General features: G+C 55.0%; 1 protein-coding gene across 2 annotated transcripts; it reads left to right on the forward strand.

Moving 5' to 3' along the window:
- Nucleotides 1–1,094: 1,094 nt before the first annotated feature.
- On the forward strand, nt 1,095–26,999 carry SARDH (sarcosine dehydrogenase). Of its 2 annotated transcripts, XM_037400264.1 has the most exons (22): nt 1,095–1,239; nt 1,719–1,823; nt 2,582–2,903; nt 3,510–3,688; nt 4,209–4,388; nt 4,993–5,116; nt 5,318–5,418; nt 6,816–6,920; nt 7,382–7,511; nt 9,819–9,905; nt 10,025–10,115; nt 12,082–12,223; nt 13,819–13,902; nt 14,596–14,709; nt 15,259–15,397; nt 15,997–16,110; nt 17,640–17,787; nt 18,142–18,235; nt 23,121–23,283; nt 23,610–23,778; nt 24,244–24,379; nt 26,449–26,999. In XM_037400264.1, the coding sequence occupies exons 3-22, from the start codon at nt 2,588–2,590 to the stop codon at nt 26,572–26,574; spliced, it is 2,742 nt and encodes a 913-aa protein (XP_037256161.1). In that variant the 5' UTR covers nt 1,095–1,239; nt 1,719–1,823; nt 2,582–2,587; the 3' UTR covers nt 26,575–26,999. The 2 variants fall into 2 exon arrangements, with proteins under 2 accessions (XP_037256161.1, XP_037256159.1); XM_037400262.1 differs by having other exon boundaries at nt 1,095–1,823.
- The last annotated feature ends 100 nt before the right edge of the window (nt 27,000–27,099 follow it).

Raw genomic sequence — 27,099 nt, forward strand, 5'->3', positions numbered from 1 at the left:
ACTGCTGGGCAAGCAGGATGAGGAAACTGAGGCAGGGGCTCGCCAAGATCAGAGCTCAGAAGAGCTCTGCCCAGCAGGACTGTGCAGGATCAAGCCTCCGTTGGGTTTGGGGTCATGTAATGCTTTCCCAAGACCAAACGCAGGGTGCGGTGCAGGGGAGAGCGCAGCCGGCTGCGCATGCACGCCTGTGCAGGCTGTGGTGGGGATGGGGATGGGGATGCAGCCTGGTGCACACAGCGATGAGCCGTGGCACTGCAGCACGCCTAGCTGGTTCATTCCTGCGTTTGCCATATAATATTTTCTGTGACCTAGAAAAAACTCCAGCTGCCGCGCACAAATGACTGTGCTCCTTTCCTTTATAGTTAATCTAAGATTTGTAAGGAAAAGATTGAACTGGCATAGGCTCCCTCAGCATTGGGCTGACCATCAAAAACAAATAACCACTTTCATTCCTCCTCTGGAGATGCATCAGAGCGCGGGGCTTGGAAGGACCACGGTCGCTGCCACTGTCTCCACTGTCCATCCTCAGCTTGGTGAATGGCTCGAGATGCTGAATGCCAACTTGGGTTTGTATTGTTTTAGGTCTGGTCTAACCCAAAGGTCGAATTTATAATTAGTACATGCTGATGAAATGCTTCTGGCCTGTCAAACAGAAACACCCTACTGCAAACAGGAGTTTAAACTTGTTTGCATCTCTGCGGTTATTTTGAGCAATTAGTCCATGGAGAATTCTGGAGGAATTGGGGCCCTCGCTTTAAAACTTAGAAACCAATTTTATCTTTGAGAGAAGGAAAGAGATGCTGCCTGAGGCAGGGGCTGATGCTGGAACAAGCAAACCCCTCCACTTCTATTCAAACCCTTCCCAAACAGAGTGATTTTGGATGCAGACTGGGTGCCACAGTGTGTTCAGTGTGCAAGAGCAGAGGCATGGGGCAGCGGGGGGCACTTCTCAGGGTCATGGTGCTGTTAAATGCTACAAGCCCCCAAAACACCATCCCTGGACTTCTCGGGGCTCCATGGGGCCGAGAGGGCACTGCAGGGACCACGATGGTGCTCGGACCCTGACCCCAGCAACTGCTGGCCAAAGCCTGGCTCCACCACGACCTCTGCTCCTCCGAGATACCTGCATCGGGCCCCTCAGAGCCACCTCTGAAAAACCTGTGTCACCTGCCTACCCTGCCCAAACAAGCCCTAATTTCAGGGGTGAGTCCTGAGCAGGAGGAGCAATAAACTTTCAGGGTGAGAGATTGAAATCAAACTTTTATTTTCCCATCCTCTCCTAAATTAAATCTTTTTTGGTGTTCCCACCTTCGCTTTTTGCTCCCGGGGCTGGCTTAGGAAATGTGTAAATTTATTTTAATTCTGCTTTTAAAACGTAACTGCTGGGAACTGCGGCAGGAGGGTCAGATGGTGCCTTTCCTCGCCGTGTTTGCTTTCTGGCATCCAGCTGACGGCTCCAGCCAGCGCTGAGAGAGCCCGGGAGGCTGTGAGTCCCCACTGGCCCCAGCTGGGCTGTTTGTTCTCCGCCAGGCACTGAGCCGGGGAGAAAAGCAGCATTTTCCTCCCTGTTTGGAATTTTTCTGCTCTATCGGACTTTTCTTCTTCATCAAGCGGCAGCAGAGCCAGAGGAAGGGATAAGAGGGGGGTGAGCCCCCGTGTCCCGGCTGCCTGGGTTGTCTCTGCTCGCCTCTGGTGCTGGTTAATGTTTTTTGCAGCAGGGGCCGAAGGGACAGCCGTGCGAGGAGGAGGAGGAGAGCATCGAGGAAGGCAGGGGCCCCACGGCCGTTGTGGCAGGGAAAGCCAGCCCGGAGTGAGCCTCGCCAGTGAGTAGAGCTGTGGGTGGTGGGAAGCAGCCGTGGGCTGTCCGAGAAACTCCAGTGGGTGTCACAGTTATTCCCGAGTGGGAGTGGGTGGCTTTGCGGGACTGCTGGGGACAGCGGGGGGACAGCTGGGGTGTTGGACGCCACGTGGCAGTGAGCAGGGGGTCTCGGTGGGTGAGCGGTGCAGCCCCTGGCCATGGCCCGTGGCTCATGTGGAAGCGGGTCGGTGCTGGTGTGTGGGATCCCACTGCACCCCGACTTGTGCACCCAAAAGCATGCCCCCAGAGCAACCCCTGAGCCGGGAGCCCTGTGCGCAGGGGCTGGGGTGCCTGCAGCAGGATCTGTCCCGTGCCCCCCCAGCAGCCACTGCACTGCCTTCCTTTGACAGGGAGCAAACCTAGTACCTTCGCTGTGCCCAAACAGCTCCCGAACACAAGGAGGGGGGAAGTGGTTTCTGCAGGCGTGAGCAAGCACAGTCACAGGCATGTCCATGCCCTGTGCATTCCCAAGCCCCTTTTTCAAGCAGGGCCCCTCCGAAGGGTGGGTGGGAGCTGCACGCGCAGCCGGGATCCCGTTTCCCTGCTGGAAGGGGGTCCCAGCAGCCCACTCAGGAACGTGCCCCATGGCTCGCTCCAGCCGCCGCGAGCTGCTCAGCCCCTTGCACAGCACCCAGAGATGCTGCTACCACTGAAACGGTGGTGAGCAGCCGAGCTGGCCAGGGGTCCCCTCCCCATGTAGCAAGGCATTTTTGGGATTTGCAGGTGGAGATGTCATACGTGAGTTGTGCCTTGCGGGCGGCTGCCCCCCGCTGCCTGCCAGCCTCCTGGAGAAGCCCCCGGCCCTTCAGCAGCACGATGGGCCCCACGGTGAAGAAGAGCGTCCCGTACCAGAAGACACTGAAGGAGGAAGGCTCTGGGAGTGGGGAGCCCAGCCAGCCCCTGCCGCCCTCGGCTGAGGTGGTGGTGGTTGGGGGGGGCAGCCTGGGCTGCCAGACCACCTACCACCTGGCCAAGCAGGGTGTCACCAGCGTTGTGCTGCTGGAGAGGGACCGCCTGACCTCGGGCACCACTTGGCACACAGCTGGTGAGGCAGTGGGCACAGCGTGGGGGTGGGGGCGGGATGCCCATGGTTTGGGATGTGCTGTTATTCCTGGAGTGAAGCATCGCACACTCTGGCTCTGGATGTGCTGGAGAGTTTTGTCTTTAAACGTGGAGAATTTCAGGGTTTCTGTTTTTCCTTTTAGCATAATGTTTTGTTAAGAAACCACACACACACACACCCCAATTTAATTTTATTTTGTAAAGTTTTATATGATCACAGGAAAAGGAAACGGGTTTTTTCCATGCTTTTCCTTTTTTCTTCTTTAAGCATATTTTCTTTGGCAGGCAGGGGCGAGCTAGAAGAGGTTCATTCCATAAGCTTTTTAGTGTTTTGTCTCTTTTGGGGTTGTGTACTCCATAAACCCCTTTTTTCCCATTCATTTAATGCCCAAGGAAAGCAGAAATCGATGATTTCTAGCACTCCCACATCACCTTGAGATGGAGAGGTGGAGCGATGGAGCAAGAGCCATGGCAGGGTACCACGGGCCACGCATGGGGTGGCAGGGCCCCTGCTGCATCCCACTCCGGGTGATGGAGGGCTGCTGGAGCCGCCTGTCCCACCTGTGGGCTGTGTGTCCATCTGTCCCAGGTCTGCTGTGGCAGCTGCGTCCCAGCGATGTGGAGGTGGAGCTGCTGGCACACACGCGGGACGTGGTCAGCCGGGACCTGCCGGTGGAGACGGGGCTGCACACAGGCTGGGTGGAGAACGGAGGGCTCTTCATCGCCTCCAACAAGCAGCGCCTTGACGAGTACAAGAGGCTCATGTCGGTAGGGTAAAGCCCCTCGCTGTGTCCCCTGGCCAGGTGGGCTGCAGGAGCTGGCGTTTATCTCCAGCCCACAAGAGCAGGGATGGGTGTCCCAGGGCTACGGAGCCCCTGGGTCTCCAAATGGCCCGTCCCTCCTGCCTGCAGAGCTGCCAGTGGCCTGGGGTGGGCTTCCAGGGCAGCCTCCTGGCTTCCGTAAGGCTGCTGAAATCAGGCAAAATGCTGGCAAAGCAGCAAAACTAAACCCAACCATGGATTTTTGCCCTTTCAGATAGCAGTAGCATCATTTTTCCAGTTGTACTGGAGTGGTAGTGTCATTTTTCTAGCTGCACAGGCAGCTTGCATGTGAACACGGGACCATATTCCCTGAAATCTGCAGAGCATCCCACCCCGTGCTGGATTTAGGGCTTCCCTTGGGGCAGCAGTTGCCTCTTGTCCTGGGGATCTCCTTCTCCTCCAGCAGCAAGGGATGAGCAAACTTTTGCTGCCTGCTTGAGCTCCCAGTTTTCTTGTCCGGTTGGCAGCTGGGGAAGGTGTATGGTGTGGAGTCCTACGTCCTGACCCCATCGCAGACCAAGGACCTGTACCCGCTGATGAACATTGACGACCTGTACGGCACGTTGTACGTCCCCAAGGATGGCACCATGGATCCAGCTGGTACCTGCTCAACTCTTGCCAGAGCAGCAACTGCCAGAGGCGCTACGGTAGTTCCTAATCAGTAATTCCTTGTTAATGCCTGTTGACGCTGGGAGGAGATTTCGTCTTCTGCCTTCCCCATCTCCTCCTTTCCCACTGGAGCAGAGCTGCTCCTGCAGCATCAGGTCTTTGCCCAAGAAGGCTCTTGTCCTGTTCAGCTTTGGTGGCTGTTTGGGTCACAGTGGCAAAGCTGGCAGGAGCCATGAGATCCAGGGAAAATACAGGATGAAAAAAAGACCTTTAGGAACAAGAGGAGGCAGTGGCCAAGGCAGGTTCCTCAGGAGATCAGAGGCTTTAGGGTCAGGTAACACAATCCATTCCTTGAGACAGGGACTACCAACCTGTTCTTGGTGGGTTGCTTTGCTCACGTGCATGTAAATCATAAACATCCTCTGCAACTGCAGATGGAGGGAGCAGCAGTTCAGGTCTGCAGCTGAGGAGGGCTCTGCTGGTATCAGCAGTGACAGCTGTTGGGAAAGGGAGATGGCCATTGCCAGACCGCTGCTTCCATTCACACACCCCCAGGTGTGGGGGCTATATGTCAGGCGAGCCGGGTCGTCCCACTGCCCTCGCAACCCTGCCGTGACTCTGCCACCCTTCCTCTACCACCAGATCATTGAGAACTGCCCAGTCACGGGCATCCAGGTCAGAGCTGATGATTTCGGGGTGAAGAGGGTGTATGCGGTGGAGACGGCCCACGGGACCATCCAGACTCCTTGTGTGGTCAACTGTGCAGGTACGTGACACAGAGCGTGTGGGGTAGGTAGGGGAGCAGGGCTGCAGCCGCAGGGCGTGGGGTGGCTTTGCATCCCGTGAGTCAGAGGGTCTGCATCAGTCCTTGTCCCCCCCACCTGGCTGTCACCCCCAGACTGCCGCAGCTCTCTGGTGGGGTGTGGGGGACGAAGAGGTGCTCAGCGCAGCGTTGGTCTCTCCACAGGCGTATGGGCACGAGCCCTGGGCCGGCTGGCTGGCGTGCACGTGCCGCTGGTGGGGATGCATCATGCCTACGTGGTGACCGAGCGCATCGAGGGCATTCAGGTCAGTCCTGCGCGGCTGCAGGTCGGCTCCTCTTCTCTGGAGAGCTGGCTGCTGCCCCACTGCATGCAGCAGGGTGAGGTGGGAAAGACGCTCCCCCCAGGACCCCCAAACTGGCAGGACCCCCCAACATATTCCTGCTTTCAGTGCGAGCCTGCGCTGCCAGGTGCTCCTGGGGAAGTGCACACCCAGCACCTTCTCCTTCTAGCAGTACTATCAGACTACCTTTAATAGAGTCACATTTATTATTTAACGATTTTATGACTAGCAGGATAATTTCTTCATTTTTTTTCATCTCAGTAGAATTATTTTAGGGTCTCTTATGTGTATAGCAGCTTTCCTAAAGATGCCAAGCACTTTCTGAACAAGCCCCAGTCCCCAGCAGGCAGGGGGTAGCTCTCCAAGCATTTCTAAACTGTCCCAAGAAATCTGTTCTTGCCATCTGGCTATGGGGAATTGTTCAGGAGTCGAAGGAGATTTCATTCACTCAGGCACCAGGGCTTTGAAGGTGACATGTTATTCAGTTTCCATCCCACTGACATAGTCCTGTGTCTGATTTCTCACTCCAAGGTGCCTTGTTTTAAGAAGTGCTCGTGTCCCTGATTACATTTACATCCCAGTAACTACTCTGTGCCGTACAGACACAGTGAGAAAGAAACTTTTCAGAGAACAGGCTGCAGCTTGCAGACCCCGGTGTCTCCTGTTTACTTAATTCCATTTGTCCACATGAATTGCAGTAGGCCCTACACTGATACCTCCGTGCTACCTAAATGTTTCTCTATCCATTATTCACAAGAACAAATCCCTCATTCTTTGCGCACTACTGCCTGCGTGTTGTGCTGTTGCATCCTCCTGCGGAGGTGGGTGGCAGAGGGGTGATGCTTTCTGAGCTAGGATCAAACACAGGAGATGCTCCTGCTCCCTCGAACATCCCTGGTACTGCCTGTGCCGTGGAGGAGCAGCCGGAGAGCCAAGGTGCTGCTGCCCCAGCGCCTGTGCAAATGCACCCGCAGCATGGCTGGAGTTCACCAGCTGCTGATTAGCCGGGATTTGTGCAGGACTCGACGTCCAGCTGGAGTGCTCGGTGAACGGGCACGCTGCCCACAGCATCGCTGCCTGCATAAGCCGCTTGGCCCGTGGTTTGGCCAGGTTGGCTGGGGCTGCCCTGGGTGCCTTCTGCTTGGGGCAAGGTGGGCACCCAGGTGGCAGGGCTGAGGGGACATCCACGGAGCCACTGCTGCTCCCGTCCTCAGCGGACCACTGCTGCGGGTGCCGACCCTGTGCCCCAGACCCCCAGCTCATCCCACTCAGCTCGCTGGGGCGCAGCCAGGGTGACGTCGGGGTCTCCCCGTGCCTCTCAGCCCCCTCTCACCCCTCCGCTCCTGCTCCCTGTTTTTCAGAACATGCCGAACGTTCGCGATCATGATGCCTCGGTGTATCTCCGTCTCCAAGGCGATGCCCTTTCCGTGGGTGGATATGAGTCAAACCCCATCTTCTGGGAGGAGGTGAGTGGTGTTGGGAGATTTTCCGGAGGAATGAGGCAGGTTTCCAGGGAACCCACCTCAGAGGGGTGGGTGTAGGCAGGACCGCCTCAGCTCCTGCAGGTACCAACCTCTCTGAGGCCAGTGGGGAAAGCAGGGGAGAGCATCTTCCCTTTGGGTCTCTCTGTGACATAGATACGAGATGCAGAGGCAGCAGAAATGAGATGAGAAGGCTGGGCTGGGGAGATTCAGAGGCCACCGTGCGGTCCCTGTCCTGCTGCATCATCCCTTTATCCAGGTGCAGGTGTCTTAATTCAGGCTATGCCCCAGACCTTTGGCTTGGCTGAGCTGTTCACAAAACCCCAAAGAAACCAGTCTGCAAAGCAGCCTCTATTTTCCAAAGTCTCCAAGGCTGGCAGAACAAAGTTCTTACACCATCATCTGTGCTCTATTCTGTGTTTCTGATTCCTGTTTCCCACCTTCAGGTATCTGAAAAATTTGCTTTTGGCCTCTTTGATCTGGACTGGGATGTTTTCATGCAACACATTGAAGGTGCCATCAACAGGGTCCCAGTGCTGGAGAAAACGGGCATTAAATCCACCGTCTGCGGGCCAGGTAAGGCGGCTGCGGCGGCACTGCGGCGGCTGCCTTCCTCCAATGGGTCTTGATGGAGGCAAGGGGAAAAAAATCCATAACCTGGGGAGAAGAAAAGCTTTCTGAAGGCAGAGAAAGCGCCTGGGGTCGGGCTGCAGTGGTGGCATCTTCCAAGGGGTGGCATCGCAGGCTTAGCCTAGGTGGAGAAACACTCAGAGAGTTTTATTGCCTTGGTCCAAACTGGGGGGTGGCTGGTACAGATCTGCAGCCCATGCTGTGGCCACTGGGCTGGGGGAATAAGGGGCAGATTTTTTTAAGCAGCGTCCATTGTTTTTACCAAGCGTTATATTATTATTTTTACTGGGCTGATGACATTAGATTTACCCAGATTTACATCCCAGGCTGTCTGGTGTGATGTTAAAGGCCCTAGCATGGCTGCAGCGGCAGCGGGAGGTGATGCCAGCTGTTGAACCCGAGCCCCATGCACTTGCTTTGGCCTTGAAATCCATCACATGCTAAAAATAATAATAATAATAAAAAAAAAAATTAAAAATCCCTTTTTGCTGAGGCATTTAAAGGGAAGCCCTCGAACCCTCGTGGCCCTCGGGGAGGGAGTGGTGCTGCTATACGAGGGGAAAGTAGGGCACATCTTCTGGCCCACAGCAGATCAAACACGACATGTACAGGGTGGAGGCTATGGCCCTGGGTGCAGCAGGTTGGATTAAACTGTGGTGTAAGCAGAGCTGGTGGCCTCCAGTGGGGAGCTGGCTTCTTATAGATAGATGTCTCATGTTTGTAGTACAGTAATGTAATTTTCAAAGGGTCAGCGCTCACCCTTTTCTACTTCTTGATTTAAACCAGCAGCTGGTTTGCTGGCTACAGCTGAGCCACGCTGGGCTGAAGCAAACAGCAAACACTTGTCCTTTCTGCTGCACAGTAAATATTTCACCACCACCAGAACAGCTACCACACCATGATCAGGCGCAAGGGATGAAAGTGGGCTAAACCGGGGTGGTTTAAGCTGTTTCTGCTCTGGCTGCTGGTCCAGCCCTGCAGCCGAGTGGGCCAAGGTCCAATGTGAGCACTCAGCATCCCTCCCAGTGCAAAGTCAGCAGGGCTGGCATGCACCAGTGGTGACGGGGAGATGCTGATGGGTGTTGCTCCAGTAACTCAGCGGGTATGTAGTATAGGGATATCGGCATGTGAGAAGCTGCTTTGATGAAAGTGGAAATATTCTTCTGGCTTTGCTCTTGCCTTGTGAGCACAGACATCATGGGAAACAAACGGCATTGCTGAGCGGGGAAGGGACCAGACTGAACTCCGTCTTCCCTCTCTTCTTTCACATGGATGGATGCACCACTGTGAAACAGGGAGGAGGATCACACACCTCTGTCAGAGTGTTTTGCTCTGGCCTCCCTAGCAGGGATTTGTACAGGGACCGTGGGTGATATCCCTATGGGGAGCAGCAGCTGGCAGCACGAGACATCATTAGCACAGGAGCCTTGGGCAACAGCAGCAGCAATCCCTCAGCTGAATGAAGTAGCTTAAATTCATGAAATCTTCCAGCAGAAATCCATGACAATGAAATATAATCATCATCATGAAATATGGCCCAGTTGCTGAAGAGACAATGAACAGGTTGGTCCAGCCCCCTTGATGGGGATTGGGAGCAAGGAAGATGCTGCTTCAGCCACTGCAACACCTCGTGCACCATCTGGTTGAGGATTCATTCTGCTTTACAAATTTTCAGTCTAAACCCTAACACCAAGGTCTTCCCCTCGCAGTGCTGGCATGCAGCAGGTGCTGCTGAGCTCCCTGTGGGTGCAGGGGGCACAGTTACCCCCCAGCCCAGGGCCTCGATGCTGCAGGGACAGACTGTACAACACGCTGGGCTGCAAAGGAGCTGCCTTGTGCCACCAGCACCTGCCTCTGCCACCGGCGCTGCGATGTGCATGTAGATGTGTGTGTGTATACTCTCATGCAAGCTTCTGAAGCAAATATATGTGTATATACATATGTATCTTTGCTTCAGGAGCCTGCACAAGGCACCTGCATGATGCTGGGCATCCCAGTACCAGTGCAGCCTTCTCTTTGGCCTCTGCTGCCTGGGCGCTGTTGGAGAGGCAGGGGAGGGGGGGGGATGCTTAAGCTGCAGTGCTGGGAAGTGCTCCGTGTTGGTCCATTTCTGGCCCCATTGACCTCTCTGGGAGCAGGAGCAGAATGAGGCCAGTGTGGGAAGCTGTAGGAACCCTGCTTCTTAAAGTGTGTGATGTGTCCCCAAAATGCCTGTCCTGACCTTGCTGGCACATCCTCCTCTCTGTCTTGCAGAGTCTTTCACAGCTGACCACAAGCCACTCATGGGAGAAGCTCCAGAAGTCCGAGGCTTCTTCCTGGGCTGTGGTTTCAACAGTGCTGGTAAGAGAGAGCTGAAGGGATCACACCTTGGGCATCCTGATGTGGGCATCGTATCCCGGGCAGAGCCTGGCACCCACAGCCATGCTTGGCATCATCTGGGTCTTCTCCTCTTCCCCCAGGGATGATGCTGGGAGGTGGCTGCGGGAGGGAGCTGGCTCACTGGATCATCCGTGGGCGGCCGGAGAAGGACATGTACGGCTACGACATCAGGCAAGTCACCCCGGCTGCCCCAGGTCTCCACCAGCTGTGGGCTCCTTCACTGACACCCCTCATCCTTGGGTGGTCCTTGGGGGTGGGTTTTGAGGCACAGCTGGATGCTGGCATTGGGAGTGGGTGTCTGGGCAGCATCTGTGCTGCAGCCTGTGTCCCTCCGTGGAGCTGGAATCAATTACACTCAGTGGATTTAATGAATTTACGTGTGGGGTTTATCCCATTTGCCTCATTCCACTTCTACACAAACAGCTTCCATCAGACACAAGGAGATTGCGGTGATGGGAAAGGACAGGGTAATTACGTTTGGGTTTTGTTGTTGTTCAATTAGTGCTGTGCCTAATCCTCTAAGTTAATAATCAGGGGTGATGATTTCAACAGGAGAAAGATTAGCTTTCCCCCGCTCTGCAGCGTGACATGGGCCAGGAATTCTGACTGTGCCAATGTTGGCTCTGTAATTGCTTTTAACTTGCGTGATTATATTTGATTGGGTTTGGGCTTTCTTATAGGGCTGGTAGCGACAGCCACCACCTTGTCAGGGACAAAGCTTTTAAAATCATGTTGCTTCAGTAGCAAAGCTGGTGAACACCCCGCTGACTCGGGCTGGGAGGAGAGGGGACTTGGTGCTGGTGCCCAGTCAGTGGGAGATGCCTCCGGCAGCCTTCCTTCACCAGCCCCGCAGCCGGGGCAGCGATGGGCCAAGACCAGGAAGGAGAAATCCCCCGGCTGAGCAGGCACCATCATCCGGGGGGGCTGGCACCACCGCAGCCACGATGGGGCTGACCTGTGCCACGAGGGCCCAGCCCTGCTCGGAGAGTGCCTGGGGGCTTTCCAGCCCTGGCAGCTGGATTACCTGAGCATCTCCCATATCCCATTTGCCCTGTCATCAAGCTGGTGCCAGGCCCATTTTTTTTTTTTTTATTTTGGTGACAATTACTAAGCTTCTCTTTGAATAACTCCCTTTTCCGCACATTTAAATATTTATCCTCTGAAAACACTCGCTTGTAAATATTTCATCTGGCAGCTGTTGCTCCTCTTGCCGCTGTCAAACATTCCGCACGTCACTGGCAGGGCTGGGGCTGACAGGGTGGCTGGGGGTGCCAGTGACATGCCATGTGCCAGTGACATGCCATGTGTCACCTGCTGCCTGTCCCATGCTGGCAGAAGAGGCAACTGCTCTCACAGCGAGCCCATGGCTGCTTTTGGGGAGCATTGCTTGCACTGCTGCAGGGCTCAGCCCTGGTGTCCTGCTTCTCTGCACCCAGGCAGTGGGGAGGGAAGCTGAAAATATTATTTTAAATAGCCCTAGAAATGACATTTTGTCTTGCCTGCTCCCTGCCTCTCTTTCTGCAGCCCCGAGGAAGGTGCCACGGGCACCTGGGGCTGCTGTCTGTGAGTTATAGGTCTCTGGTAATAACAACCCAAGTGTGTGCTGAGCTGGCACATTCCTTCAAGGAGCTTTTCTGTTTGAAAGATGAAAATATGTCAAACAAATTTAAAATGTTTCAGGTTTTATTTATATTTCAGCCTAGGGAGAATTGGATGAAAAATGTAAGGAATGTCCAGGGCTCGCTCTCTCATCAGGGCTGTATTTAAACCCAGGCTGTGTACAAGGTGTGCTGAGGCAGACCAGAATGAACCTCAAGTTTCCTCTGTCTGTGTTTGCCCCCCCAGCAGGGCTGTGTTCTGCCCCCAGTTGCACTGGGGTAGATGCCCCAGAGCTGGGGAGCTCGGTGGGGGCTGCAGCAAGTGCCTGGCTCCGATGGGCAGCACTGCGGCGTGGCCAGCACCAAGCCCTGCTTGGTCCCTCTGCTCTCCTACCCATGAAATGGGTGCAGGAATAGTGGTTTTATGCCACAGCAGCTGCATCCACATCTGGGTCTGGCCAGGAGGGCCGTGCCTGGGGGAGGAGGCACCCCATGAGCTGGTGGGCTCATCCAGACGGTGCCCTGTCCCTGCCTTCCAGGAGGTTTCACCACTCCCTCACCGACAACAACCGCTGGATCCGGGAGCGGAGCCACGAGTCCTACGCCAAGAACTACTCCGTCGTCTTCCCCCACGATGAGCCGCTGGCAGGGCGCAATGTGAGGAAGGACCCCCTGCACGAGGTGAGGACGCCCACCCCGGCCCACGCTGCCGTGCCAGGAGCGATGGGAGACCCTCGCAGCAAAAAAAAGAGGTGGCAAGTATTGCTCCCCAAAGCAGCGTGCTGCATCCGTGCTCCCATCCATCCATCCTGGGAAGATCCCTGCCGAATTCCAAAGCTCACCGGGTGCACGCTGTGAGGGTGCTGGGGCTGTGGATAGTTTAATGGTAGAGTTGCCAAGCATTCCCATAATATTTAACTTAGCAAATATGGTTTAAGAGCTCAGTGATGGTCACTGGCCAACAGAAAAGTGGAGAGAAGGGCTCAGAGGCTTATTTCATCCACTGCCAGGCTGGCTCGTGGGCAGCTGCAAGAGCTGCGGGATGCTCAATGCCGGCTGGGATCTCCTGCCCTGTGCTCACTGTGACTCACTTGCAGCTCAGCAGCGGCTTCTCCTCCTCAAAATAGTGTCTTGCAATAGGGAGCAAGGATGGGACATGAGGAGGGATGTGGGAAGAGTGGAGAGCAGCTGTGCCTTGGCGGTTTTGCCAGCAGCTCTTAAGTCCCTGCTGATTTTGCTCACTGGAGCTGCCAGCCAGGTCTCCTCCCTGCTCCCACCTTCACCAGCCAGTTCCTTGCACAAATCTCCATAGGTGAATCCTTTCAAGATGCGACACTTGAGAAAAAAACCCATTTTCCAGCAGTTTGCTGCACTAGCAGCATTGCAGCTGCCGCAGCTCAGAGCCGTGACCCGGGACCAACACCTCATCCCACCTCACTGCTGGTGGCCCCAGTCCCAGCCCCGGCATGGAGCATCCTCGTTTCTCGAGCCCATTTCTATTTGTTGTTAATTCATATCACACTGTTCCTCTTGCGATGGAGAGCAGAGGCTCAAGCCATAAAGCAGACATCCCTCCCCACCGTCCCCCGGTGTTTGGTTGACAGCTCAGTTGTTTTCTGTCACCGAGGATGCAATTTATTTTTTAATAGCATGTCTAATAAGCGATGCCCATTTGACTGACAGCCTGGTATTTATACATGCAGCTCCAGAACATGTGCTGTGTTTTATAAATAGGCACTGAATCATTTCTGAAATGTTCAACAGAACCTATTCTTTTCCGAACAGAGGCACCAAACAAAAATATCTTAATGGAACCCTAATTAATTGTGTGCAGAGAGATTTTCCTGAGAGTACAGAGGCAGAATGAGAAGGTTGCTATATAAATCTTAAATGTTATTATATAATGACTCCGGTAAACATCGGGGGGAATCTTGCTCTCTGGATTTTGTGTCTCTTGGTTGGTAATTCATGCACCATAGCACAAGCTTTGGTGGGGTGCACAGCTGGGCTGCCAGATTCCTGCCTGTCAGCTGCTGTTGAGGCAAATACCTTTCCTGGGGGGACAAAAATATCAGGCAATTTGCAGGCAGTTGGCGTTTGCCACTGTTTTAAAGGACAAACCGCAGAGCTGATTTTAGTTGCTGATAGCCAAAGCCAAGGGTTCACAAGTTGGGTCTTGAGCATGTATTTGAGAGCAGCCTGGGTGCTGCTCAAAAACTAGTGAAAAGGGTTTTTTTTAACCATTTGCTCCCGTTTCTCTGGCTTCACATGCATAGGAGCTGCTGCGACAGGGCTGCGTATTCCAGGAGCGGCATGGCTGGGAGAGGCCGGGCTGGTTCAGCCCCGGGGGAGCAGCCCCGGTAAGCATAGCACACGTTTGGGGGGGCATTCAGCCTGCAGGGTACTGGCTGTGCCCAGCACGTGTAGGATGTGTGTTGCGTGTGCAAGGTGTGCGATATGCTGCAAGCAGTTGCATGCCCCCAAATCAGATCGATAAAAGCTGTTGGGCTTTAATTCATTATAACAGCAGTAAGAGGGAGATTTGTGTGTGCATGTTGCATGTGTCTGTCTGCCTGTCCCTCTGCAACAGGCAGCATCTGCCTGCAGTGCCCCCACATGACAGGCACTGATCTGACTTCTATGTGTTGAAGAGAACAGCAGGCAGGGATGCTGCGGTGGGGACCCATCACTGTGGGCAGGGATACTGGGATGGGGACCCATCCTTGTGGGCAGGGATGCCAGTGTGGGGACCTATCCCTGTGGGCAGGGATGCTGGTCTGGGGACCCATCACGGTGGGAAGGGATGGTGGCATGGGGACCCATCACGGTGGTCAGGGATGCCGGGGTGGGGACCCATCCCCATGGGCAGGGATGCTGGCATGGGGGACCCATCACAGTGGTCAGGGATGCTGGGGTGGGGACCCATCACCACAGCCATGTCCTGCATGGACCCACTCCTCTCCTGGCATGGGATGAATGCGACTGGGAGCAGCCCCTCGGCTGAGGCCTTCCACCTTCCTCACTGCCCCCATCCTCCTGCTTCCCCCTGCCAGGTCCTGGATTACGACTACTATGGTGCGTACGGCCAGGAGCGCCACAGGGACTACACCTACAACCGGCTGCTGGGGGACGAGTACACCTTCGACTTCCCCCCCCACCATAACATTGTGAGTGCAGGGGGCAGCCCCCCCCGGCCAAAACCGCTAGGCACATCTGGAGCTGGGGGGTCAGAGGCAGCAGGAGCCATGCCACACCGCCACATTGGATGGAGTTGGTGAGGCTCAAAGGGAAGGCAGGCAATGAGCTTTGCCCAAAACTGGGAAAGATGTTCCAAAAAGATGAAGTGAAATGTGTGGTCCATGCTCAGAAACCTCAGCAGAGAGGCCATAGGAATTTTTCTGCTGCTTTCATAAATGAAAGAGTTGAAACTAGCTTGGAGGAAAAACGCAATTTGATAAAATTTAGCTATTATTGCTGATAACTGTCACTGTGTAAAGTGAGGTAAGGAATGGGACTGAGCATCCAGGGTAGCCTGTCAGGCTTGCTCCATTTAGTAAGTGATTTTTCAGGAGTGTTTTGAAGCTATACAGCCTTTAAAGGCACCAGGGAAGCATCCGGGTATTGTTGCCCGTTACATAAATGGTTTTAATATGTGTATCCTTTGGTGGAGTTGAGAATACAGCTCAATTTCAGCAGTGTGTTTGCTTTAATTGCAGATCAAGAATGAATGCTTAACATGCAGAAACGCCCTGGCTCTCTTCGACATGTCTTATTTTGGGAAATTCTACCTGGTTGGTCCTGAAGCAACAAAAGCTGCAAACTGGCTGTTTACTGCCGATGTGAGCAAAGCACCAGGTACTGGCTCAGCCTCCTTATTTCGGCTGCCTCTGCTGAGCACTGCCCTGGGAAATCACATCTTACACCAAAACAACCCATGGGGTGCCCGGGCTGCCTTTTCTTTTTAAGTGCTGCTGTTGCAGAGGGTATGGGAAGTGTGTGAGGGCGACTGCTTTCCCTGTCCTCTCCGGAGGCTGTATTCTGCTCTCATTTCCAAAGGGACTAATGTGCTCTGAGCTGGGGGGGGGGGGGGGGGGGGGGGGAGGGGCGGGAGGTCTGGCCCTCTGGTTCCAGCTGTGGCTCACAGCTGGAGATGTGATGGGTGCTGGAGGAAATCAAGCACAACCCTCACCAGTCAGTTTGCATGGGGAGAACCTGCCCCTTCTCCAGGGCTGGGAGGCAGCTTATGGCATTTCCGAGGATGCAACTTCAGCTCCTCACCCAGATCGCAAGGGGAAAAAGCATCGCTCCTCTTCCTGTCCTGGTACTGGGATGTCCAGGCAGCTGATGTAACGATGAGGATAAATTTTCCTGCTGCCCACCTCCCTTTGCCAGGGCTGTGGCTCCGTGCTGGGGCCGGCTGACGGGCAGCAATGCCGTCTCCTTCCTTCCCCCAGGCTCCACCGTGTACACCTGCATGCTGAACAAGCAGGGCGGCGTGGAGAGCGACCTGACCGTCAGCCGGATCAGCCCCGGGGACCTGGCCTCCCCCCTGGCCCCCGCCTTCGAAGGTAAAAGCCTGGAGCATGGGGATGCTGGAGGTGGGCACATTCTGCAGCTGCCATGGGGCTTGGGGCAGGGGGGGTGGGTACCAGCTGGTTTACCCTCCTGCAGTTCATCTCCCAGCCTCTCCCGCTGCCTTTTTCAGCTGCATCAATGCACACAAAGACCTTTCCAGTCCCAGGAAACTGTGGTGGCAGGTTCGGTCCAAGGCCCGCCAGCATCTCCTTCATCCCCACCATGCTTGGGGGGGCTGCAGATGCGGGGTGATTGCATTTTCCTAATGGCAGCCACCTGGCTTTTTCCACCTCCACCCCTCGGTCCCCCTAACATGATTATCCCCCTTGTCCTCAGGGCCCTGCACTGCTCATCGCTGTTATTGGGTTTGTCCAGCCCTGGCTGGCGGCTCTGACCTCTCCCCAAGTCCTTATCAGCTGCAATAAAGAGGAATTGAAATGGAGCAGAGCAGCCAGCCCCGAGGGCAGAAATGGCATTAGGCAGCAGCAGCGGAGGACGGTGCTGAGCTGGGCTCTGGCAGCGCTGCCAAGCGCCATGCCCGGTGGCACCAGCACTGGCACCAGAAGGGAGGTTTGCACTGGGGTGGCCAGTGCTCGCGGAGCCCTGTCCCCACACCGTGTCACCTTCAGAGCTGCTGCTCGGAAGGGAGTAGCCCCACAGTGGCTGCAGCCCCCACTGCCAGCCCAGGGCAGTGGGCATTGTGGGGGCCACCTTGATGCCTTTGCCCCAGTATGGCCCCCCATCCCCGTGGGGAAATCCTGCATCCCTCTCATCTGGGGTGCCCGTGGGGGGCAGAAGGGTGATGGGAAGCGGATGGCAGAGCTGCAGGGTTTGTCGGGCAATGGAGGAGTTTAATTGCAGCGAAGTATTTTTCCAATTACAGTAGGTGGCTGCACTTATTACCGCTATGACAGATTATCAGAGAGCAATTTTGTAGTGGCAGGAAAGACAGAGGGAAGATTGATTACATACTAATCAGCTCTCAAACCCCATCCCTAGGGATTTTTCCACCCAGGATTACTGACGATGAAATTCCTCCTCGTACACAGTGCAGCCCCTGCACTGGTTATGGCCTGGTTGCTGCATCCCTCCCTGTTCCCAGCTCCCCCCACACTTTGGCATCTTTTCTGTACCGAAACAAAAGAGCAGATAAAAGATGCTGTTGGTCTCAAGGGACAAAGTGTTTTTTCTCTTCCCGTGATGCTCGCTCACACATGGGCACCTCCAGACCTCGGACAGCTTTTGTTTAACCTTTTCTTCTTTCAGGTTTTAATGGTCCTGTGGTTTTCACTGTTGAGCCCCACAAAAGGCAGCCTGGATGTTAGCAGAGCCCCAAAGCCCTCCCTTGTCCCAGCACTATTTAACCCCCCCTTTTTTGGCAGCCCCTCTGGGCTGTGCAAGCTGGAGAGGCTCAGGGCTGCAGCTCAGCCTCTGGATAGCAAAACCAGCCCTGAGCTGAGCTGGGCACTGCCCCCAGCACGATGCTTTTGAGCCTGAAAGGCTGCTGGGGGGTGTCTTCCAGGGGATGGCTACTACCTGGCTATCGGCGGGGCCGTGGCTCAGCACAACTGGTCACACATCACCGCTGTGCTGCAGGACATGAAGCTCCAGTGCAAACTCCTTGACTGTTCAGAGGAGCTGGGCATGATGAGCATCCAGGGCCCCCTGAGGTGAGTACAGAGAGAGTGTTGTGGCCCCCTTCTTGCATCCTGACGATGGATGGAGGGATGCAGGGGTGGATGGAGGGGTGACTCAGATGCAGGTCAGGTCCCCATGTTGAGCAGTGGTAGGTGTGAGCCCCATGGCTACAGGCAGTGGTCTGGCTGGAGCCACACTCCATTTGCTGGGGAATTGGCATTTCTTTCGAGGCTGTCACGACATTGCGTGTCACCCACATCAGCTCCCCTTCAGAGGGAGAAGTCTGTCTTGCCAACAAGATGAGAAAGCAAGTTTTAGTGAGGGCCCTCAGAGCAGGCTGGCGTGCTACGTCCTTTCACCATGGCTGCTTTGCTATTTCCCCGCAGCCGCGTTGTCCTCCAAGAAGTGCTTGACACCGACCTCAGCAACGAAGCCTTCCCCTTCTCCACCCACAAACTCACCACGGCTGCAGGATGCACGGTAGGATGGGGCTGGCCCTCAAGCTCCCTGGGGGGGTTGTTCCACTAGGGTGACCACCCACCAGCCACGCAGCTGAGCATCCTCTGCTAGGGAACCCATCTGCCCCCACATCGCTGTCATGGGCAGCAGGGACATGTTGGTGGTGGGTTTTTTTTGGTTGGTTGGTTTTGTTTTGGGGTTATTTTTTTGGAAAAGGCCAAACCCAGGGTGTTTTCCTTCCTGATTGCCTGCCAGGTGTCAGCTGGCTCTCCCAGCCCAGGGGTGTTGTAGCCTGGGCTGAGCTTGGGGGAGATGGTGACTTATGGCTTTGCAGCGATGTTGGAGGAACAAGAGACAGCTTCCATGGATTAGGGGTGAGCACTGGTGATAAAGAGATTCACCCAACACTCTGGACACTTTCCATTTCCCCCTACACATAAAAAAATAGGGTTGATTTAATGTAAAGCATGTCAAGTACTGGTGGTGAGGGCTGAGCAGCCTGTGGAGCCGCTGTATTTGATCACAGGAGAAGTCTGACAACCTTAAGCTTTCTGTACCAGCGCAGATCATCCTGCATCTGCCCAGACTTGAGGGCTCACATCAGCGATTATGCAAGAAAAGCGCAGAAATGGTGATGCTCCGTGCTAACGCCTCGAGCCCTTCAGTCTTGGAACAAGGGGATGAGAAGCACTTTGGGGCGATGGTGATAAGCAACATTGCTGATGGACTGGGGTGCCTGGTGGGGAGTCATGGGTGGGGGGGTGCTGGTCGGCTCCTGCCCCCACAGCGCATTGCTGGGGGAGGTGCTGGTGTGGTGTTTTGCAAACAGAGGTGAGCTGGCTTTGCCTGCGCTGCCTGCAGAGCATCACGAGCATGACAGGAGGTGGACCTTGTGCTGGGACCGGCAGTGATGAGTTTAACGCATTGGGTGGCATCACTCAGAGGTGTCGAGGTGTTGAGTGAGGAAGGCTCAGCCTAAAGCGGTTTGGTGTTGTTGGCTGTGTTGTACAATGGTGGATCCATCCCCAGGGTTTGCTGTGAGGTTTCACAGTGCTGGCTGCTTGGTCAGACCCCTCTGTCTCGCCTGGTGTGGGGCAGCAAGAAAAGTGCCTTAAATCTCTCCCCCACCTCACCCAGCAGAGATCAACGTGGTCAGAAGTTATCCCTGGGGAAAGGGGGGGGTGGCAGTTCTTTGGGGAGTTTTGTCATGTGTGAAGCTGTTGACTTAGCCTGCTTGAAACACTCTAAATAGAAGAGCCGGTGACTGTGGAGTGTCATTACGTCAGAAGAGAAACATTCTGGGAAAACCTGCTGCTGGCAAGTTTTGGTACCAGGAAAAGCTTTTGCAAGGTTTGCCCAAGAGGCTCTGCCTTGGTTTCTTGTTGATGTTTATGCCATATAAAATATTCCTTCCATCAAAAAAACACCTCTTTGGAAGAGAGGGTCGAGTTTGTACCCCATCCTTCCCTTGGAAGACCTGGGCAGGCGGCGGTCCCAGTGTCTGATTTGAGACAGGGGGGTGAAGGCAGCAGTAAATCCTGTAAAAGGCAGCAGGAGAACAGGGAGCTGGAGGCAGGCTGGATATTTACTGAAACTGGGTTAAGCCGCGCGCGGCCACTTTTCATTCAGAATTAAAGTAGCTTTAATTTGAATGCAGCTGGCTGTTGAAGGGATTGCTACTAAATGAAATTAAGGCTTCTTGATTTGTGAGCAAGAGCCTAGCCAGGGTTTAGGGTGGTTTAACCAAGCCACAGATTTTGGCCAACTCGATTTCATCCTCCAAACTGTTGCCATCAGCACACCCTGTGCTCTTTGTGCCAAAAACCTACAGTGCACCCAGTGTCCCTTGGAGGGGAACAGCAGCGCAGGGGACCCAAAAGCCAGTCTGTTGTTGCAGGTTGCCCAACATGTTGCATTTCAGTCTCCACGGGGGAGTTATAACCCTTGCCACATCCTCCCAGGTCACACCTGTGGCAAGCTGAAAACATCTTGTGGTAATCTATTTATCTCTGGGAAAGGTATATGGATGTTCCCGTCTTCAAGAGTGTGATTAGTTTATTTGCATTTCACGTCAGGTTTATGGAAATAATCCAGTTTAGTTAGAAATTGTGTGGCTTCTTTTGAGTGTAAATGCCCTGACTGTCAGAAAAAAGCTTTCCTGAGATGTGCGAGGGCTCTGGGCTTGCAGGGGGCTTCCTGCCTGCTACCCGGATCACCCTTTGGGAGGTCTCCTGCAGACTCCCCTGGACAATGAGCCCGGGGGACTCCATCCCACGCTGAAACTAGTGTAGGAGGGTTTCTCAGGACATTGAGCTGAAACTTTCACTGATATTATCACCTTCCAGGGGGACTAAACTGAACCTAACATCTTTAAAAAGTTATTGCTGAGATTTTCGTGCATTAGCTCAGTAGTTGAACGAAATCAGCTGGAGTGAAAGGAGAGTTCCAGCAGAGTTAATGACTCTGGAAATTACCAATTGGTCTGGGAGTTTATATATAGTGTCTCTCATTGTACTGAACAGCACAGAAAGGTCCCCTTTGAATTTCACTGCTGGATACAGGGTAAAGTTCAGGTTTTCATTTTCTAGAATACATAAAATGCTTTTGAATTGCTGCTGAAAGATGCAGGAATTGATGCTATTTCATGGCTCCAGTTGAAATCTAACAGAAAAACCTGTTCCTGGGGGAACTGAGCAGAAAGTCAGCAGGAGCGGCTCAGCCCAGCCCCTGATATCCCTCTTGGCCTCCGTGGTGGGATGTGCACCCCTGTCTGAGGTACACACACGGGGTGCAGCCCCAGCCTCTGCCTGTGCAAAGCTAATGACTGCCACCCCAATTTTCCCAAAGGTGCCTGTTTTCTGTGGTGCACTGCTCTGCCTCACTGCTCTTACTGGGATGCTTGCTCCCCTGGAGCAGCAGTGGCTTGAGGGGAAGTTTCTGCCAGGAGTAACTTGCTTCTGAGAGTAAACTGCACTTCAGCTGCAGCGCTGACTGCTGAGTCGCAGGCAGGGTTAATGAGCCGGGAAGTTGCCTGTCAATCCCCAGAGCATCTCCTGCCGCAATGTACATGGTAGCTGGCTGCAGCGACTTGATCTCTGGCTGTTCCCTAATTAGATGACACCTTTGTATGTGGTGAAAAGCTTCTCTGCACCCCTTGTGTCTGCACACCTCGAAAGCGACTGCCAGGCTTTGTGCTTCGTTGCAGGGCTGTGGTGGGGACCAAAGGAAGGATGGCTCCCTGGCATGGCTTCTTCTCAGGAGGCTCAAATTAAACTCCCAATACCTATAGTGTTCCTTTCTGCTCTCCACTTCCATTCTAAAGGCTAAGGCATCTTAAAAGCCAGCTTAAACTCTGTTTGAGGAAATAATTTGTGCAGTGCTGGTAGAGAATGGGGGTGCTGGAGGAAAGGATGGACTTGGGTTCTCAGCCATCGCCCACTGGCCATCTTCACAGTGGAGAGCCTGGGCACCCCTTTGGTACTTCTTGTGCCTGTTGTTGCCTGTTTTGGGCAGTGACTGCTGTTGTCTGTCATTATTTATACCCGAGATTAGAGACCACAGCTGAGAACAGCTCCCAGTTGTAGCAAGAGCTTAGCAAATGGCAAGATGCAGCTTCAAAAAACACATAGATCTATTGCTCAGGAACATGCTTTAGTAGGGAACTTGGTAGTCCTGGGTTAACAGTTGGACTTGATGATCTTAAAGGTCTTTTCCAACCTAAATGACTCTATGATCTGTGATTCATGATTCAATGACATCCCAGAGCCAGCATGGGCAAGGCAGCCTCAAAGCTACAGAGCATGGCTGGCCAACAGAACCAGCCTGGAAATCTCTTCCTAGCTGAAAACTGCTTTATTGAGACTGCAGATCACAATCTGGCATGAAACTCTTGAGTTAATCTCGCTCCCAAAGCGAGGTATGCATTTGCAGTTGATGTGCTTCCCAAGGGATGAACCAGAGGGGGTTTTGTGGGGGAGGAAGCGGAGAAATCCAAAGCAGAGGGAAATGCAGCTCAGGCTCAAGGGCTATCTCCAGGGAAGGTGCCTGGGCTGGGGTGGCCCCAACTGGCCTGGAAAGCTTTGGGAATGCAGGCTGTTTCAGTAGGGACAACAGGAGGATGCAGGCAAGCCTGCCTAGGCAAGAAGCAGGGCAGTGCCAGCATGGCTCGAGGTCCGTGTGCCCGGGAGGGCAGGCAGGAACATCTCCGAGGATGAGACTTCTCATGAGAAGCGGCGAGTCCCTGGTGCTGGTCTGCTCGTTCCTCTGTGGAGCCTCACACATTTGGTGTGGAGCTCATTTGGCAGCAGAGCTGCTTTGGGGCACAGCCTCTGCTGGGGGGAGCCTGAGCATCCCCTGGGCTGAGCAGGGTGTAGGTCGGGGCACTGGCCTTCAGGTGCACCTGCTGCAGGAGCACAGTCCCAAGTGGGAGTCATCTCCAGGGGACAGCAGCCGCAAAGTGCCTCAAAGGAGGACAGTCCCGCTGGGGACTGGCTTTCCCATCTGAGGGACTGATCTGGGGCTCTGCAGGGCTGGGGGTTCCTGCAGGCTTTCTTCTGGTGTCGATGGATCAGCAGAGGGAGACAAAAGCCCGGCTGGAGCTGGAGCATCACGTCTAACCCCAGCCTGGCTGCTGTGACAACCCTGAGATCAGTGGCCGGAGGATGCTGGAGGCAGAGCTGGTCATCCCTCCTGGGCGCTGATGGTAGCTGGGTTTGAGGTGCCAAGCTTAGGCTGTCCAGAGAGGAGAAATTCAGTCTGACCCTGGCTTTGTGCAGTGGGGAGAGCAAAGAGATGCCTTCTGTCAAGGCACGGCATCTGCACAAGGTTTCTGGGCGAGCTGGCTTTCCCCCGCCGTGGTGGCATGTGGCTCCTTCTGCAGGGGTGTTGGCCGTCTTGCATTTCACAGGTCCGTGCCATGAGGTTGTCGTTCGTCGGGGAGATGGGCTGGGAGCTGCACGTGCCCAAGGCAGACTGCGTGAAGGTTTACCAGGCGGTGATGCAGGCAGGTGCCCGGCACGGCATTACCAACGCCGGCTACAGAGCCATTGACAGCCTCAGCATCGAGAAAGGTTTCTTGCTTTCCTTACAGCAGCATTTGCTGCTTTGCCTCTGGCCAGGGGACCAGGGCAAGTGGGTTTTTCCCAGCTTCAGGGGTGGGTTAGTGTGACTGGAGGTCTGGCAGCTACTGGCAGAGATGCTACTGGCCCCAGTGCTCCTTGTTGGGACTTCCCCAATACGGGCTCCTCTTGAGGGTGCTTTGTCCAGGGCCAAGTGAATTGGGGGTAACAGGGGTGTCCAAGATGCAGGGGTGATCTCTTGATCTCCTGATGCTGCTCACCCTGGGCTTGCTGCCACGGTAGGGAGAGGCTGGGTGACCCACACTTGCTTTCTGCAGGGTACAGACACTGGCATGCAGACCTGCGCCCTGACGATACCCCCCTAGAAGCAGGCTTAGCCTTCACCTGCAAGCTCAAATCTGGCATCCCCTTCCTGGGCCGGGAGGCTGTGGAGGCTCAGAAAGCCAAGGGCATCTTCCGCCGCCTCATCTGCTTCACCACTGAGGAGTGAGTACCGCTGCCGGGCTATGCTCCGTGCCAGGCAGCAGCCAGCACCAGCATCTGCCCCAGGACGAGCACCATCAGCCATCCCCTTCCATCCCTGCGCCTGGGCACGCACGTGGAGCTCAGTTGCAAGCCAGCTCAGCTGTTTTCCATGCTCTAATTCCATCTCTAATTTAAATCCCACTGCAAATTCCCTGCTGGATGTTTAATGGGAGCTGGAAGCAGTGTGGCAGGGAGCGGGTTTAGCTTGTTTCACCCAGAGCAGCGGGAGGTTTTGCAAATCGGGCTGGAGGGGCTTTGCCCGCGCCTGGGATCAACGGCGGAAGGTTAAAGAACCTGTAGGTGGCGGGAGCCCCGGCATGTGGGATGGCCCAGGGCAAAGCTGGGGTCTGGTCCTCCCAAGCCCCTCTTCCCTGTGGGGTCCTGACATGGGGCTTTGCTGACTGCAGCTCTGCCTTCGCCTTGCAGGAAGGTACCGATGTTTGGTCTGGAGGCAGTCTGGCGGGATGGCAAGGTGGTCGGCCACATCCGTCGGGCAGACTTTGGATTTGCCATCGACAAAACTATCGCCTATGGTTACATCCATGACCCAGAGGGGGGCCCGGTGAGTACAGACCCCCTGCTGCCACCAGCCCCTGGGGACAGCTGAGCCTCCTTCCCCACACTGGGGGCTTGCTGGGGGGGAGCGTAGCGCTTTTTTGGGTTTGAAGCCATATGCACAAACCCCTTGCAAAACTTGCTGTTGTCTGGGGAGCAAGACAGGGCAGCAGCCCCCCCCTGCTTCCCCTGAGGGAGGCTGGAGGGTGAGGGATGCCACGACTCAGTGGTGAGGTCGATCTCACCGGCTGTTGCTCTGCATGGTCCCAGCAATGCTCTCCAGCTCAAGTGCTGCCTTGGGTGTTAATTGCAACCAAGTATTTAATTGCAGCAGTGAATTAATTTATGTTATATGGAGCAGTGGCCAATAGGAGCTCAGCAGGCTCTTAATTAATCCTGGGAGACTCCTGGATAGTAAATCAGATGCCCTCATTACGCAGCACGCTGTAGGCAGGGGCCAAGGGACCCGTGTGAGGACAGAGGTCTGTACATGATATCCCCAGGGATCCTCCCTGTGGCAAGCCAATAGCAGTGCATACGCTCGTGCTTTCATCCTCTTGCTTGCCTTGACTTTTAATCCTGCATCACTGCAAGACTCCCAAGTCAAGCGGTTTTCTGTTCCAGTTGTCCCCTCAGCCCCTGGGAACCACCTTTTCTCCCCACGGTGAATGTCCCTCCCGCTAGACTTTCCCTTCCTTTCCTCACTTCCCACTCTCTGTCTCCCCTCCCTGTTACATCTCACTCCCCAGCTGCACCCACCTGCCCTAGGCAGTGTGACAGAGGCAGCAGGATGGATGTGGCAGGGGGACAGTCCCCTCCAGCCTCCAGCGAGGCACCAATGCAGCAGAGCGGTGCTGAGTGCATCCTGATGGGTGCATCCACTGCACGGCTCGCACGCTGCTGTGGGGAAGGCTCTGCCGCGGCAGCACACAGTGGGGCTGATGAGAGGCACCGCGTGCGTGTGGTCACACCATGGGGTCCCCAGCCCTGCCAGCTCCTTCGTGTGGCCACTGCGGCTGGCTGCAGCCAGCGCTCATTAAGCAGCTGTTAATGTGCAGCCCTCATCTCCCCGCTCCCTGGGGTAACTCCCACTCGGTTGGGGCAGTAATTGCAGAAGGAGCGGGGAGCTTTGCGGTGCCCAGAGGATGCTCGGGGGATGTGCACTGGGACCCTGCCCCATACCATCCTCATCAGGGGCTTGGTGCTGGACCCAGACCCCACATCAACCCCCAGCCCTTGGAGGAGGGCATGCAGATCGCACCTCTCCCTGGCAGTGGGGTGCCCAGCATGGCTGCTCAGGGCTTTGCTGTATTGCATGTGGCTCTTTAGTTTCATTCCCATGGTTATGGCCCTTCAGCAACCGAGCATGATGCTCCGCACCTCTGGGAAGGGGGTCCAGGGTGGGCATGTCTCTGCAGCATCAGGGCTAGAGAGTCAGGGGAGCAGAAGAGGTACAGGGCGTGAGGCAGAGAGGAGAGGAACAAAAATTCTGTTCATTCCCAAATCATTAACAATTTCCAGGTGATAAAAACCTACCAGCATAGAGAACCCCCAGCCCTTCCCTGCGCTGGGATGTCTGGGCCGTCGGCACTGCCTGGCCCTGGGTGAGCCCTGTGGGCAGAGGGGACAGCTCACGCTTGTCATGCCAAGTGGTGACATCCTGGCTGCCACCACGGTCCCCTCCCACAGCCAGGGCTGACCCCGTTTGGGTGTGCCATCCCCCAGCCCAGCCTGGTTGCTCTGGCCCCTCCGGCACTGAGCTCCCACAGCCTGGCTGTAAGTGCACCCTGCACTAGGTGCCACTGAAAAAATCCCCAGGAAAAAAAATAACATCTCAAAAAACCCTAAATACTGTATTCTTTTTATTTTATTTTTTTAAACTGAGTGCTTTTAAAAATCCACTTTCCTCCTCTCCTTGCATCCTCCTGGGAAAGCAGAGCTGGGTTTTCTGTGGAAAGCAGATCTGTGGGGTGGGAGCTTGCCCAGTGATGGAGCTGAGATGCTGGCAGGGGGCTGGTGCCCCACCGGTGCCTCACAGCACCCAACGGGGGGTTTCACCATGGCTCTGCCCTGCAGGTCTCGCTGGATTTTGTGAAGAGTGGCAGCTACGAGCTGGAGCGGATGGGGGTGACCTACCCTGCCCGAGCGCACACCAAGTCCCCGTTCGACCCGGACAACAAGCGAGTGAAGGGCTTTTACTGAGCATGTGGCAGCAGGTGCTGCGGATGTGGGGATGGGGAGATGGAAAAAGCCATTAGGAGCTGCCAGCTGAATTCCCGGCCCCCGGGTACCCCAGCTGGCTCCGGGGTCTGCTGGGAGAGCTGGGCCACTGTCTGCAGTGAACTCTTCAAACAAATTTGGGTTAAATTAGAGGGGAAGAGGAGGAAAAGATTCCAAAAAGTCCAAAGATTTTGTTGTCCTTTTTTCTAAATGAAGCAGCACCACTACAGCAACAATTCTTTTCACTGGGTTAATTAGCCTGAAAACAGTGTTTTGCTCGACTGCAAATGAAGTGGTTTCAATTTTTGACTTTGCTGGAAACCCTTTCCCCCAAAATGTAGTTTCATGCTGCCTGGAAATGAATTTTTTAAACCAACTCTGCTGTTAATACAGCTGTAGCTTCCAAACCTGCTGTCCCTCCAGTCCCTTGCTGTGTCTGATGGGTGTCACCTCATCCTGGCTGTGCCCTGGGGAGCTGGTGCCGGAACGGGAGCACTCGTGGGGGCC

This window comes from Falco rusticolus, chromosome 9, assembly GCF_015220075.1.
Source record: "Falco rusticolus isolate bFalRus1 chromosome 9, bFalRus1.pri, whole genome shotgun sequence".
Taxonomy (NCBI): Eukaryota; Metazoa; Chordata; class Aves; order Falconiformes; family Falconidae; genus Falco; species Falco rusticolus.